The 16339-nt window shown below is 40.9% G+C and overlaps 1 protein-coding gene and 2 long non-coding RNA genes across 3 annotated transcripts in view; 2 read left to right on the forward strand and 1 right to left on the reverse strand.

Annotated features, from left to right (window-relative positions):
- Positions 1-6252, forward strand: part of LOC131326714 (uncharacterized) — a 58145-nt gene extending 51893 nt beyond the window's left edge. Inside the window, exon 5 of the mRNA XM_058359573.1 lies at positions 6031-6252. Within this exon, the coding sequence (XP_058215556.1) occupies positions 6031-6171 (141 nt within the window). The 3' untranslated portion in view covers positions 6172-6252. The remainder of the gene's footprint in view (positions 1-6030) is intronic.
- LOC131326715 (uncharacterized) lies at positions 1138-5494 on the forward strand. The gene is made up of 2 exons (XR_009200084.1): positions 1138-1304; positions 5065-5494. It is a non-coding gene; the product is annotated as an uncharacterized LOC131326715 (long non-coding RNA).
- Positions 2067-2634, reverse strand: LOC131326716 (uncharacterized). The gene is made up of 3 exons (XR_009200085.1): positions 2557-2634; positions 2462-2525; positions 2067-2423 (listed from the first exon to the last, which is right to left on the reverse strand). It is a non-coding gene; the product is annotated as an uncharacterized LOC131326716 (long non-coding RNA).
- Positions 6253-16339: the final 10087 nt, after the last annotated feature.

A 16339-nucleotide genomic window follows, 5' to 3' on the forward strand; every position in this document is an offset into this window, starting at 1 on the left:
TACTCAGCAGTTACCAGAAAAATCGAGAATTTTTCAAAGTGACAAACAAATGCTCTTGCAAAACTGTGTAGAAAAATGCAACACCAAATCTCCAATGTTTTCTTTCAATGTAGAAACACTTAATTTGCCTTAAAAAAAGAGCTTTTTTGGCTACAGTATTTTGTTCTAACTATGCATAAACAAATGAACATTGTGATATATCGTCTTTTCTAACTATGATCATCAAATGAACATTGTGATATTTCGTCTTTTCCTCTCTTTCATAAAAAAATAAAGATCAAAAGTTTTATATTTCTGTATTGATACTAAAACAAGGTGTTATGATATGATGGGATAATAATAGAGCAATAAGGTTTATCTTATGTTTATTTATTTATTTTTGTCACACTTTGTACATCAGTAGAGGTTAGCTAGGTGTTAGTATATTAGTCAACATGGGATTCAGAACAGTTCATAGCCTTGGACTCGGCTCTTGTGGGGCTTGAACTCCGGCCTCCACTGATGGAAAAATAAGACAAACCAACTGAACTAACTTGATTTCTCATCTTATGTTTATTAAAGATAAAATTATACGGAGATCCCTTCATCTACATATTTTGGACATGGAGGCCCCTTAATGTTTAAAATTTGCCATTCAGACCCCTTCATATATATGAAATAAAAAATTGGTTAACTCTGTTAACAGAATGATGAAAATGACGATTCTACCCCTTAAACTCGCCCACACTAACCTCCTCATCCATAAAAAATTGTCCATGCTAACCCCTTCATTTTAACGGTCTTTTGATAGAAGGGTATTGATTGGTTAACAGTTAAAGATAATGGGGTGCTTTTGGGCGGTTTTAAACGTTAGAGCGTCTCTGTGTCCAACATGTATAGATAAGAGGGTCTTCGTGTAATTTCATCATTATTAAACCAAGGGCTATCTGCATTTTGCGCTTTTTTTTTTTGAAAAATGATAATACCAAAATCGTTTTTGTTAGTGCCAAAACCATTTTTGTTGATGCTAAAATTTTAGTGCACAAAGGCTTGTAACATTTACAATATATAAGACTTTTATGCACTGAAATTTTGACATAAAAAAAAAACAGTTTTAATATTATCACTCCTTTTTTTTTTCCCTCCTAAGATAAAGTATTCTGAAAGGTTGAGATATTAAAAACCAATTCCCAAAGGCCAAGGGCCGAAACCAATTCCCAAAGGCCAAGGCACTTTGCCATTAGAAAACTCCCGTCCTATTGCCTATGCATTTGTTCATCCTCCGAAAGATCCCGTCAAACCTTCCCGAGATCATCTCCAAATGGGTATTTAAATGCATTCTTTCCGCACTTATACTACTTTCTTTTCGTATTTTAATATTAATCTGCTCTAGGGTTTCATATTGATCTGGTAATTTTATATTGTTGCAACTATGTCTCTCATTGCCCTAATTTAGTATTTTATTTGATAAAGTAGATGTCCAATGATTTTGCAAGTTTGTGGTTCTTAATGAATCACTTGTTAGGTGTAATTTCTCAGATTACATGCCTTTTTGAGTGGCGATACTGCACATTGTTGATAACAATCCAATCAGTTACTGGGTAAAAGAAATCACTATCAGGGAAAGATTTTTCCAATTCGATTTGGTGTTTTTTCTCGCGAGTGTCCGCAATGGCAATTGGGCCTAAAACTCAACTATTTTCTTCAGGCAACATCCTGTTTTACAAGCCGTAATCATAATCTCGAACAATTAAGTGTATCCCATTTCAAAACCCCAAAAAAATAAGAATTTGTATCGTTCTATATCTGGAAATAAACAGACAGATTAAGTTGTACGTAATTTAATAAGACTGGGAATCAAGTATGATGGTACGAGTACTCTGCTAGTTGTGGTGACTCTTAGAGGAGTAGTTGAACTTTAACGTTCAAAATGAAGTTATAATGTTTAAGGATAGGGTCAAGTCTCGACAATTATTGATCTGTTTCTTAAAACCTTTTCAATTGAGTTACAAACTTAAGCGGTTACACAATTGTGTACTACTATGGTACCAACTATAGCTTACGTAGGTACATGGGTTCAGTGGCTTCAGCCCCGCCATGTGGCACGCCCGCAGCGAAAAGTTCATATGTCACCCGTCAGCCGTTGGTCACTCTCCCTTGGGAGCAGCATTGCCAAGACCTTGAGAAGTGCGAACAATATGTCGCTAGATCTTGGCGGCATTTCAGTCTGTGATGCCCTCAGAGCTGAGGAATCTCCAAAGACACTCTCAACTCGCTCCCTCGCTCTCGCATCCTCGGTGCTTGATCCCAGATGTTGTATTCAGTGATGAGCTCATACTCCAAGAACTTCATCACCTCAATGCCTAGACCAGGAGTTGGGGATTGGAGGCTTTAGTTCAAGGGTCCATATGCGTGTCCTGACAGACCCTACATTGAGGAAGGACCTCATACTAGTCAGTGAGGGTAACCGTGACCAAAGGACAACGCCTTGGAGACCAAGTCATACCTATTATTATTTGAGTTCTGTTGTGGTTACTGTCCACTGACTCTACAAATTAACTTGGAAAATTTTGAAACTTCGAATGTTTTTTCAGAAATTTTGCTCGATGCATTCTTCTTTGTTTTTGCACTTGGTGGACTCCTCTGATGTTGCTCATAAAAAAATGGATTGTTTGAAGAGAAACTTTTCTGGATAAATAGGGTGCAAATAAAACTACTGGAGATACAGTCGATGAATATTGATAGCAGAATGGAGGAACTATTCCTAAGTTACACAAGTTGGTGGGTGGTTGATTATATGTCACAACCATACTGTTTATTCCAAGCAACTTGACATACCAAAATCAAATGTGAGAGTATTTTATGCTGAATGGCTCTTCCCACTGTATCACACAGAATCTTGCTGGTAAACATTAATTTGTGTCACTTTTGGCACAAGTTGTTGATGCAAATAGACTACCATCTCCGCAGTGGTTTGCTTGCTAAGGCAGTTGTAATCTGCTATGACACGCAGGAGATGTCACTGAACTAAGTGTGGAAATCGTACAATGTTGTATTGTAAGTTCTGATTTATTGTGTAAGTACTCTGGACAAATATTACCATAGGTTTGCACGTTTTCTGGCGTTTCACAGTCTCTTTGCTGTGGTTGGCATAGCTGCAGATCTATAGGTCCATCTAAGTCAGATCCAGTGCTAAAACCATGTGGTTGCATGGTACTTCTTTGTTGCCATTGATGTCATGTTCTCCATAAACCTATATCACACACCTCCAAAGCTTAGCATGAAACAACTTTGCCATTACCTACATTTGAAAGAGAAATTAAGTATGCAACTTTGTTATTTAGGTTGGCAGGTGAAGTTAATAGAATTATTCTATACCTTTTTTTGCAATCCTGCATTTTCTTTTTGCAGCACATTAACCTCCTTAAACAATTTCATATTTTCTTGATGAATAATAACTCCCTGCAGCGGAACCAATTGAACTTAGCTACTCTAACATTAAAGCAGCCCTTACACAGAGACTAGCAACTGTGGTGGCCAAATTTTGAAATGCTTGGTGGTTTAATTCCTATATTTCATCAGTTAAAAGTTGGTCCAGAAATAGAAAACCGTCAGATGGGCAATATATGTACTGCATATTGTGTAACAATAATATTACCTCGGATAATTTCTTGTGTACCTTCTTCGTCCCGATACTCTTCAAGCTCGTTTCCATTAAGCTTTGTAGATTTTCCAGATCTTTGACTCTCAAACCATTAAGTTCTTCACCATTTAGTTTTCTGACATTGTTATTACAGTTGAATTGTAGGTACTGCATATTGTGTAATGCCCTAGCTTCCCTCTCCTTGATACATGGGTTTTAAGTTGACTTTGTGGGCTGAGCTTTTCTAACATAGTATGGAGCATTGGCTTTACAAAGCTTGGAAATTTGGATTCTAAGCCTGATTGCAATGTTTCTGCTCTATCAATGGCGTACGCCTGCCTTCACTTGAGGCATATACTCGATTCGCAAAATTTGTTCTGTTGTAGCTATAAGGCCTATTTTAACTTCTTGCCCTCCCCAAAGGTTCAATAGGTTCTTCCTTGTAACTGGTGGGTGGTCTGTCAGTAATTCAGCTTGACCTTCTCCCAGTCGGGAGGTCCACCGGCTGCCGAGGTACCTTCGGCTTCACCAAGTGAGGATTTAGGGGTAGAGAGAGCTTGAGCGAGTTTATTGAGATTGAGTTCTTCCATTCTTTTCTTGTACTCTTCCAGCCTCTTCAGACGGCGGCTTTCCTCGTAGGCATCAGCATACAAGGAAAGCCGTCTAAAGAGGCTAGAAGAGAACAAGAAAAGAATGGAAGAACGCAATCTCAATAAACTCACTCAAGCTCTCTCTATCCTTAAATCCTCTCTTATGAAGCGGGATAAGCCGAAGGTACCTCGGCAGCCGGTGGACCTCCCGGCTGTGAGAAGGTCCAGCCGAATTGCCGACAGACCACTCACCAGTTACAAGAAGAACTTATTGAACCTTTGGGGAGGGCAAGAAGTTATAATAGGCCTTATAGCTACAACAGAACGAATTTGGCGACTAGAGTATGCGCCTCAAGCGTACACCATTGATAGAGCAGAAACATTGCAATCAGGCTTAGAATCCAAATTAAAGCCAATGATCCATACCATATTAGAAAAGCTCAGCCCACAAAGTCTCCTTAAAACCCAGGTATCAAGGAGAGGGAAGCTAAGGCCTTATAACTAGCATAGAGGGGGCACGTCCAGGGCCCAGGCGATGTGTGATACAATCCAACAGGTTTCGTCAACGCTTTTTTCCTGCTTGCTCCAGACATAGAGCTTAAAGAGGTCAGAAACTCCAATTATTGGTAAGAGTTAGATGGATTAATCTATACCACTCAGTTACAAATGGACCGTATTGAACTTAATAATGCACCAGATAGAGAAATCACAGGTTCTCGGTTTTTGACAAACGATGGCAAAAGTGATTGGCTTCTGATGCTTTTCTTGCTTTATAAGAAATGCTAACAAGCTGATGAGAAAGAAAGAGGAAAAGAAATGCTAACAAGCTGACGTAGTGACTAATGATTACAGGTGAAGTTCACCTAAGCAGATGTCAGATGAGGGAAGGGCGTGTATCTTCCGCTCCTGAAAGCGAGTGTGGCAAGCAAACCTCGGACTCTTGGAAATAGGGATAAGACAGGTCACTTTTTATAATTTTATAAGCTAACCTCAGACTCTTGGAAATAGGGATTGGATGGGTGACATTGTTACTGTAGTATTTCATGTACTAACACTACTTTATTGACCATGTTTAGTGACACGTAGAGGACAGGCACCTATGATTAATTAATTTTAGCTGTTGTCTATTGGTAACTTGGGAGAGCTCGTGCAAAAAAAAAAAAACTGAACTTTTTTTTTACCCGGTATTGTCTTTTTGTGTGTAAATTTAGACTGTAAGACAGATGCTTATTATGTATGAGAAGTTGAGATCGAATGTAGAACACTAGGGGCTTGAAGGTTTCCTGAGAGTTTTGTGAGGATTTACATGTAAGGGAAGAAGTTTTGGTATGGTAATGACTTTATTCACTGACTGCATTGTGAACAAACATAAACTTCTTCCCTTACAAGTCTGAAAAGTGCATGAATAACTCCTTTTGGCGAAAGCATGTCCGGAAATGGTTCTGAACTTAGAAGAGTCTCCACTTATATATATTCTTTAATCTTTATGTTTGTTCTCCTCTACCCTAAACATCCTAGGATCATAACAACCTCGTTTACGAAATGAGGGGATTTGATGTATCCATGAATTTCATTGTTTCTATGGCCACATCAACTACCTGGAGATAGTTGGGGATTCATTATATACAGCTTGAATTCCTCCTGTTAATTCTTCATGTCTCTCTTAAATGTGTAAAGAATATTTGAAGAACAGTAAACTGTAGAATGGGAAGCTTTAGAGTGCATGAGAACGATGTATGTCAATATTGTTTTCCCCCCTCATGATGAAGCATTTTTCTCACTGTTATCACATATCATCTTTTTTTTCCCTTATAACAGTGTCCAGCCAGCTTACAAGCACCTCGAGCTTTTTTGTTAGCGGTGGCAGTCAAACCTGCGAGCTTGGGATTTCTATTGAAGGAGATGCTTTACACCATTATTAGTCCGCAATGTAAAATGGAGTTAAGAGAGAATGCATGACAAAGATATACAGTTGACGTATATACTGAACTTATGTTGTAGTACCTTTTAGCTATGAAAATATCAGTATGTGTTTTCCTCTTTTGATTTTACATTTTTCTGAAGGAAATTGATTTACACCCACCCCTTTTTGATGCAAACACTCCTCTCTTTTTTTTGTTCTTTAGCAAGTGAATTTACCAAACAGTCCCCGTCATTTTTTGAAAAGTGTATTGTTTCAGGGACTGTTTGGTAAATTTAGGTGCTAAAGGACAAAAAAAAAGAGTGTTTGCATCAAAAAAGGGAGTGTGTAAATCAATTTGCATCAAAAAAAGATGGAGACAAGCAATCAATTCTCGGTTCTCGCATCATGTTGCCACCAGTTCGGCTTTTATTTTATTTTGCTTTGTTAAAACAAAATCAACCCAGATCGATTCTAGACTCCAACATGCCAATAAAATAAGGAAAATGATTTTCACACTCCCCTTCTAATCATTCACTCCTTTCTTTGTTTTTATTCACAAGAAATTATAATATTGTCCTTGAATTCGTGAAAAAGTGTATCGAATAAATGGTAAAATAGTAAATTTAAGTGAATAAAGACAAAAAAAAAAAAAGTGTGATAAAAAGGAGAGCGTGAAAATTAATTTCATAAAATAATCAAACAACAATCCATTGATTTGCAGTAACATGACAAAAGCAATTGGAGATCTAACACATAAAATAAGTAAAATAAACCACCGATTACGAATTGCAACTTTACGGGATAATCTGAAACTTCAAAACCGTATGTACTGTGTAGCATAGATCGTCGAAACCGTATATTAACTTGTTCATTGAACCGAAGAGGAAAATTTAATATTTTCCTCAATAATCTGACAAGTTGCTGTAATACCACTAGTAGAATTTTATAAGAAACCCTAAACACAAGAACTCATGTCAAACCATTGAAGAAAATAATTATACCGGATGTGTATCTGTCGCCGTGAATGATGAAAACCTTAGTGTGTGGTTATTCGTCTTCCACCTCCAAAGCCGCCCTTGTCTTGTCTCACACACAATGGGTTGATATGAAAAAAGAGGCTAGGGTTTGAGTGGAGACCTTTACCACCTATTTATAAGCTCTAGTTCTATTATAGCCCATCATAATAGATGAAACCATATTGGGTCTCTACATATAAAATAAGCCCGCAAAACTTAATGCACGTGACATGACCCAAATACGTGCTAATAGAGAGACGGGTTCATTACCCAGTCACATTAATTAAATGATCACAACTTAATGGGTAATACCGATATCACTCAAGCCTTATTCAACAACATACAATGTTTAATTTTAGGATCTATGTAGGTCCACTAACAGAAAATTGCTAACAATATCTGCATGTGTTGTCCTCTTATGATTTTATATTTTTTTGTGAATATGATCAATTTTCTTTATAAATCAAGACACTTCACTATGCATGGATTTATAGCTTTACATAGTGGCTTTGCTGTATATTTTGTACTAGTTTATATAGTGTCACTTGACGCAACAGATATTCTAAATTAATAATATGTCATCCAACCAAATTTATTTTCCGTTGGGTTTAGTGTCAGTGTCATTCGTAGCCTCAATTGACAAATTTCATGCAGTTCTAAGCCAGGCTTATTCGAGAGAGCAATTTTGTTCACCCTCGCTTTGTTCATTCTCGTGAGGGTATGCTCATTCAGTGTTTTACTACCATAATTAGAACCCTTCACGTTGTCTAAATTCATTTGTTAGGAGACTACGTAAAAATTTATCTTAATAGGAGATTGATAAGCGTTTGATCTAAAAGTTCAATTTTTCAGTCAGGAATTTAAAAGAAAATAAATAAACTCCTCGATGAAACACTTATCGATATTTGATTGAGTTGAATTTTGTCAGGGTATCCTAGAAAATGAATCTGGAAAAATTGAATGGTTTCGATTAAAAAGTGAGATATCGAGGGTGAACAAAATTGGTCTCCTTATTCAAGCCCACCGTCTCTTCGTATGCACAAATTAGAGTAGATGTATGAGTGTACGTACATATATATTTGTTATCTTGTGTTCTCTATTTTACATTTTCTGTTGAAGTGAGAAAATTTAGTCGTCGTTGGAAATTATGAAATCAGTTGAACTTAATAAACCTGGATTTTACAGGATCATCCTTCAAGATGTCCAAGTCACTGAGTCCGAGGAAGTCTTAAATTCATCCGTCCATGTTAGAAGCAGAAGGAATAGCGAGACGATCGATTATGCAACAGCTATATATCTAGTTCTATTTATATGTTTATTATGTATGCGCATTGCGCATTTGGCAGGAGGGGGAATATGCGGAAGGGAAGCTGCACCTGCACCGGTTAGACCCAAAACCAAGCATCACATCTGGTAAGAGCTTTCACCGTGTCAACCCACAAGTCTTAGTGATGTACTTTTGTGAATTTGCATGCACATAATTAAGCGTGTGGGTGTGGGGGTGTGTATATGTATATATTAAAGAATGGACAAGTTGCTGAAAAATCATTATAATGGTAGGGTTGGGCTTGAATGGTACATGTGGTTAAAAAATATATATATACAACTTGGTAATTCGTGAATACTCTGGCGCTGTTCATGTTGTCCTCGCGGCAAAATCATGTAGCAACAAATTTAGTAGATGAGACACGGTGACACTTTTGTTTGGTGAGGGATGAGATGAGGGGTGACCACATTTTGTGTTGCGATTTTTCATTTGCCGAAAGCACGCCACATGGTAGATGGTTACTTCAGGAATAACTAATATATAGTTTTCGATTTAGAGCATGTGGGGTTTACAAAATTAAGTCTAGAGTGACTCTGCCTTGGGGGGTTTCTTTGAAACATTAAACATTAAAATCAAAATTCTGAAAGATTAATTAATGTTGTACTAATTCGAGCTTTGATTATTCTGATATGGATTAGCAAAACAATAAACATCAAAACCCTGCAGACTTTTTATATCTTCAGTTCTGGAAATTAGTACTGTTTTGTCAGTACGAGGATTGTGGGGATGATTAAAATTAAATTTGTGTTCACACCAGGTGAGCTGGAATTCAAATTGTATAAAAGTCAATAATTGCACGGATGTTGAAGCTAGCTAGTTTAGGAGATGCCTTCTTTGCGATCCATAGTCTTGGGCTGTCTGTCGGGTACATCACGAAGGGCCTATCACGGATTCAATCTTTAATAACCTGTGCTGTTTAATTTTTCGAGTTTGTTGAGTTGATTATCCATCAAATCCATCCAATTGATCGGATATTGGATAACTTAACTTTGCCTTGAATATTTTTTCCATGGCAGTGGACATAGTGACGACATAGTGACTGCTCATTTTATAAGATATATAAAAGTAGTTCGACCAAATAAAAAACGATGTCTAACTAATTAGCTTTTTATTGTGTGATCGTGTCAAAGATCCCTGAAAAGATCATCGTAACGATTGGTATATATATGATTGTTCACACTATTGGAGATAGAACCCAATGCTTGAGGAGGGAGGGGGGCTGCTGTCCCCTCAGGGGCAGCATCGTGCTGTTGTCCCCGAATTCGGGGTCCACTCCGGTCTCGATCCGATGATCGGAAACGTTCACTTCGTAGAGCTCGTCGAGTAGAACAACTATGCAAAAAATCAGCTTAATTGGATATCATTAAGTACTTGATCGAAACCTTTTTATCTTAAAAAGAATGGATCTAAAACACTGAATCAAATCTACTGTAACCCATGGACTAAGAGTTATATGGACTCCGATCAGGTACTTAATGATATCCAATTAAGCTGATTTTTTGCATAGTTGTTCTACTCGACGAGCTCTACAAAGTGAACGATTCAGATCATCGGAGCGAGACCGGGGTGGGCTCCAAAATTGGGGCAGCAGCCCCCGCGTCCAATGTTTGATTGCAATGTGAAAATTTGAAGCAAAAGCACTTTTTCAATATTCAATTAAATTCTTAAAGTGTTTTTTCATTGCAAAATTAAATCATAATAGAAAGAATTCTAGCTTCTCTCACCTCTTTGTTTTCTTTTATCTTTTTCTGTTTAGATTTGCTTAGAATAAACAACAGGATTTGTAGTTTCCTTTTCTCTTCTCACCATCCAAAGTGACGTACAGTTAAACAAAAGAAAGTTGCGTTTAGTAATCGAAAAAAGATCATGCGCTTAATCTTGTTGTTTTTACGATTTTCTAAACAAACATTAATGTCTTTATATTTAGAAAAATTTTTCTCCAGCAGTAAACCACAAAGAAGCGAACACCGAGATTGAATAAGTGATTTTCATGAAAATATCAATGTCGTTCCCCAAGCTAGGAGGACAGCCGGATAATGAAACTGTATCTCATTTCCGTAGAGCCCTGTCTGAGGCTAAACAAGAGAAGTGCTTTTCCAAACTCTTCAAGTAATTTCATTTGGGCCATGCGGCTGACCACATTACTCATACTGTAACAGTAGAAGCTAGCCCCATCAGAAAAGGTCCTTCGAATCACTTACACCTCTCCTTCATTCGAGATAGCTGCAGTTTCGTAGTCCCCGCATGACACCTTGGTGATCTTTACAAGCTCAGTGTCTTCATCAAGGAATTTTGCATGTCCACTTATAATACGAGCCTCCTAAAGCCCTTCACGAGTAAGACATCCGCTGAGCTGATCGACCATATTCGTTGTACCCTTGTTTATCAGAACATTCACAATTCCACCCTAAGCTATGTTATCAAGAAGATCCTACAATGTGCACCCAAGTGAAAGACGATAAGCGATGCATTAATGGGTTCAGGCATGAGTTTTTCCAACTTTAATCAAACAAATCAACTGATCAATGGATACATCTGTTGGGGATGCAGACAACTTTCAGCAACAGAATTTAGCAACAAAGGTCTGTGACCAGCGCGGGGATTTCTGAGACAGGTAGGCATGCGGTCAGGCTCGCGGCAGGTAGCGCGCGACAGACAGGCTCGTGGCCGAGATGGGCTGTGGGCTTCGGCCCAAGTTGGATGGACTGGTCCAGCTATCACTTAGGGTTTGCTTATAAATATTAGTTGTTGTATTCATTATTTCTTGAGGCTATATAGAGAGAGAATTCTAGAGAGAGAGTGCAAGAGAAAACTTTTCTCAAAGAGGAAAGAGAAGACTTGTAATCTTTAGTTTTCTTTGTTCATAGTGGACTGGTGTGGCTCCCAGGGACGTAGGCAAGTTACCGAACCTCGTATATCTGTGTGTTCTGTTTTTCTATTCCTCTTTCTCTTCCTTTTCTCTGGTTTGTTTTCTGTGACGATAGTATCCCAAGATCCTGAAGTGTTTTTTGTTCGTTGTGAGTTGAGTGCGAGGCTCCGATTTCCCAACAACTGGTATCAGAGCCGCGGTTGCGGTAAGGGTGTTCAACAGTTTTCAATTGAAGCTTTTGGACAGTCCGGATTTCCGAGGGAACTATGGGTTCAAAAGAAGGGAAATCGAAGATCGAGAAGTTCGATGTTTCGGACTTTGCTTTCTGGAAGATGCAGATAGAGGATTATTTGTATCAGAAAGATCTTTACCGGCTGCTGCTGGGTAAAGATGAAGGAAAGAAAAAAGAAGGTGAGATTGACGCAGAATGGGGGGGTTCTTGACCGTAAGGCGATGGGTCTGATTCGGTTATCACTCTCGAAGTCAGCCGCGCACAATATACTGAAAGAAAAAACCGCGTCCGACCTGATGGACGTGCTCGCGGAGATGTATGAACAACCGTCCGTGGCAAACAAGGTGCACTTGATGAAGAAGTTGTTCAACTTCGAGATGCCTGAAGGAGGTTCGTTTATGAAGCATCTCAGTGAGTTCAATACAATAGTGGACCAGTTGGTCTCTGTTGGTATTGAGTTCGACGATGAGGTTCAAGCTTTGTTGATCCTGTCTCAGTTGCTAGAGACCTGGCAGGGTACGGTTACTGTGATTAGTAATTTGGCTGGGAAGGAGAAGCTCAAACTGAATGATATAGTCAGTTTGATTCTGACTAAGGAAGTCAGAAGGAAATCGCTCGAGGGAGCGTCGGGCTCTAGCAGTTCAGGTTCAGCTCTAAGTTTTGAGCAGAGGGGTAGAGGCCAGGCTAGGGGTGGTCAGAACCAGAACAAGAGCCGGTCGGAGTCGCGCAGCAAGAAGTCTCGCGGCAAAACACAAGTACGAGGCATTAAAGGTGAATGTTGGAACTGTGGCCAGGCGGGTCACATGTCTTCAGTCTGTAAGGCTCCAAAGAAGAATAATGGTGAGCAGGAGGCCCACATCGTACAGGATGCACTTATTCTTTCAATGGACAGTATCGCGGAGTCACGGGTGATTGACTCAGGCGCCTCATTCCACGCGACTACTAGTAAGGGGGTTCTGAAGAACTATGTGGCAGGCGACTTCGGGCAAGTATATTTAGGCGATAATGAGCCATGTAGTATAATGGGTGATGTGCAGATTGAAACGCAGGGGTTTAAATGGTGTTTGAAGGATGTCAGACATGTCCCGCAGCTGAAGATGAATCTTGTTTTAGTTGGGCAACTGGGAGAAGCGGGATATACCTCAACATTCACAGGAGACGCATGGAAGGTCTCAAACGGTACCATGGTGGTAGCGCGCGGAAAGAAGGTCGGTACTCTCTATTTAACTTCACATGGGAGTTATTCACTTGCCATCGCAGAGGGACTCGCGGGGGTGGTCCCGTGCGAGGATAGCGAGGGTCTCGCGGAGGTGGTACCGCGCGAGGGTAAGCTCGCGAAAGGTCCGCGGCCAAAGAGCCAAGTGAGTTCAAGTTTGTGGCACGACAGGTTAGAACATATGAGCGAGAAGGGGATGAAGGTTCTACAGACACAAGGGAAGCTGCCAGTTGAGTCAGTGGATTTCGACATGTGCGAAGACTGTATCTTCGGCAAGCAGAGGCGGTTTAGTTTCCAAAAAAGTGGCAGACCTCCCAAGCCAAACAAGTTGGAGCTTGTTCATACAGACGTATGGGGTCCCGGGCCAGTGCATTCTCTCGGCGGGTCGAGGTACTTTGTTACTTTCATCGATGATCACTCGAGGAAAGTATGGGTCTACTTCATGAAACACAAGTCAAAGGTATCCGAAATTTTCATGAAGCGGAAAGCCAGAGTAGAGAACGAGACAGATTTGAAGGTGAAGTGTTTGAGCTCAGACAACGGGGGAGAGTATGAACTGGGAGAGTACAAGAGAGCCCGTGCTCTATTCGGGATCCATTTAGAGAAGACTCTTCCAGGAACTCCGCAGCAGAATGGCATCGCAGAGCGGATGAACAAGACTCTGACAGAGCGTGCGCGGAGCATGAGAATACACGTGGGGTTGCCCAAGCAGTTTTGGGCAGACGCGATCAGTACAACAGCATACTTGAACAACCATGGGCCATCAGTTCCGTTGAACTTTGGGATATCGAAAGAGGTTTGGAGCGGTAAGGAGGTAAGTCTCTCATACTTGAAAGTTTTCGGTTGTGTTTCTTATGTCCACCTCAGCGACAAAGTTAGAGACAAGCTAGATGCTAAGTCATTGAAGCGGATGTTCATTGGGTACGACGGCGATGAGTTTGGTTATCGTCTCTGGGATGAGAAAAATCGAAAGATAATCAGAAGCCGAGATGTCATATTCAATGAGTCGGTGCTGTACAAGGACAGGGATAGCAAACAATGCAGTGGGAGTTCTACTGAGGATCGCGAAGGTCCCGCAGGGGTGGTCACATGAGAGGATCGCGAGTCACTCGAGTACTTTAGTTTAAAGGATCTTCTAGAAAACAGTGGGGATGAGTCGGGATCTGACCGGATGGATGAGGCAGTCTCGCGGACAGAGGTAGTCTCGCGGACAGAGTCTGGGGTAGTTCCAGAGATAGGGTCTAGTTCACTGGCTGCCGCGGTAAGGAGATCAACCAGGGTACCCAAACCTAATCCAAAATACCTTTCGTCGCTGGATTATTTGCTTTTGACAGATAGTGGGGAACCGTTTTGCTATGATGAGGCTTTACAGGTCAAAGACGCTATGAAGTGGGAACGTGCTATGCAAGAGGAGATGGATTCTCTTCACTCGAATGTGACTTGGGAGTTGACGAAGCTTCCCGCGGGGAAGAAGGCGCTAAGAACAAGTGGGTATACCGCATCAAGCAGGAGAGCGGAGGCAACAAGTGGTTTAAGGCCAGATTGGTTGTGAAGGGCTTTCAATAGAAAGAATGGGTTGATTTCACGGAGATTTTTTCCCCAGTTGTGAAGCTGACCACTATCAGAGTGGTATTGAGTTTGGTAGCTACAAAAAACCTCTACCTTGAGCAGTTGGATGTTAAAACTGCGTTTCTTCATGGTGACTTGGATGAAAAAATCTACATGAAGCAACCTGTTGGCTTCATTGAGAAAGGCAAGGAAGAGATGGTGTGTAGACTTAAGAAGAGTCTGTATGGGTGGAAACAGGCTCCTAGAAAGTGATACAAGAAGTTTGACAATTTCATGCAGCGCAGCGGCTACGCAAGGTGCCACGCGGATCACTGTTGCTACCTTAAACGATGTAAGGCGAGCTACATAATCTTGCTACTCTACGTAGATGATATGCTTATAGCGGGGTCTTGTTTACGCGAGATAAACAAGTTGAAGCAACAGTTGGCAGCAGAGTTTGCTATGAAAGATCTGAGTGCAGCAAAGTAGATACTTGGGATGAGGATCAACAGGGACAGAACTCAAGGGGTCTTGAAGTTGAGTCAAGCTGAGTATATTGAACGAGTTCTTGAAAGGTTCAATATGCAAAACGCCAAGGCAGTTGGCGCGCCTCTGGGAAGTCAGTTTAGACTTTCTGACATGCAGCCTCCGAAGACAGATGCTGAGAAAGAGCACATGGCCAAGGAACCGTATGCTTCGGCCATTGGTAGCTTGAAGTACGCGATGGTCTGTACGCGACCGAATATTGCCCACGCGGTGGGAGTTGTGAGCAGGTTTGCAAGCAATCCGGGGAAGCAGCATTGGGAAGCCGTCAAATGGTTACTGAGGTATCTCTGCAGGACCACGAATGTGCCATTGTGTTTTGGGAGAACAGATTTGGTGGTGAGAGGATATGTGGATGCAGATTTCGCGAGTGATCATGATACAAGGTGAAACACCACAGGTTATGTCTACACTTTGGGATCAACAGAGGTGAGTTGGGTCTCGCTTCTGCAAAAGTTGGTAACTTTGTCCACGACAGAAGCTGAGTACGTAGCACTCACGGAGGCCACTAAGGAGATGATTTGGTTGAAGGCTTTTCTGGGTGAGTTGGGTTTGAAGCAGGAGAACAGTGTTCTTTTCAGTGACAGCCAGAGTGCTATACACCTTGCGATAAATCCAGTGTTTCATGCTAGAACGAAGCACATCAATTTGAGGTACCATTTCATTCGCTCGCTTTTGGAAGAAGGGAAACTGTTACTGGAGAAGATTTTAGGGAGTCAAAATCCGGCAGATATGTTGACAAAGTCGGTCACCATCGAGAAACTGAAGTTGTGCTCAACTTCAGTTGGCCTTCGCGCGTGAGGAGTTGGAGGGCCGGAGTCACACCAAGAGGGGTGGAGTTCACTACGTCCGCTATTGATTGAGGTTGTTGATATTGGTTTGCTTCAGTTATCTTCAAGTGGGAGATTGTTCGGGATGTAGACAACTTTCAGCAACAGAGTTCAGCAACAAAGGTGCGTGACCAGTGCAAAGAGTTCTGCGACAGGTAGGTACGCGGTCAGGCTCGCAACAGGTAGCGCGCGACAGATAGGCTCGTGGCTGAGATGGACCGTGGGCCGCGGCCCAAGTTGGATGGATGGGTCCAGCTATCATTTAGGGTTTGCCTATAAATATTAGCTGCTGTATTCATTATTTCTTGAGGCTATATAGAGAGAGAGAGAGTGCAAGAGAAAACTTTTCTCAGAGAGGAAAGAGAAGACTTGTAATCTTTAGTTTTCTTTGTTCATAGTAGACTGGTGTGGCTCCCGGGGACGTAGGCAAGTTGCCGAACCTCGTATATCTGTGTGTTCTATTTTTCTATTAATCTTTCTCTTCCTTTTCTCTGGTTTGTTTTCTGTGACGATAGTATCCCAAGATCCTGAAGTGTTTTTTGTTCGTCCGTTATGAGTCGAGCGCGAGGCTCCGATTTCCCAACAACTACAAAATTATCTTCTCAAAATAAATAAGAAGGTTACCCCGAGCTTGTAGCAGGCA

Source organism: Rhododendron vialii, chromosome 5a, assembly GCF_030253575.1.
Source record: "Rhododendron vialii isolate Sample 1 chromosome 5a, ASM3025357v1".
In the NCBI taxonomy this organism is placed as follows: domain Eukaryota; kingdom Viridiplantae; phylum Streptophyta; class Magnoliopsida; order Ericales; family Ericaceae; genus Rhododendron; species Rhododendron vialii.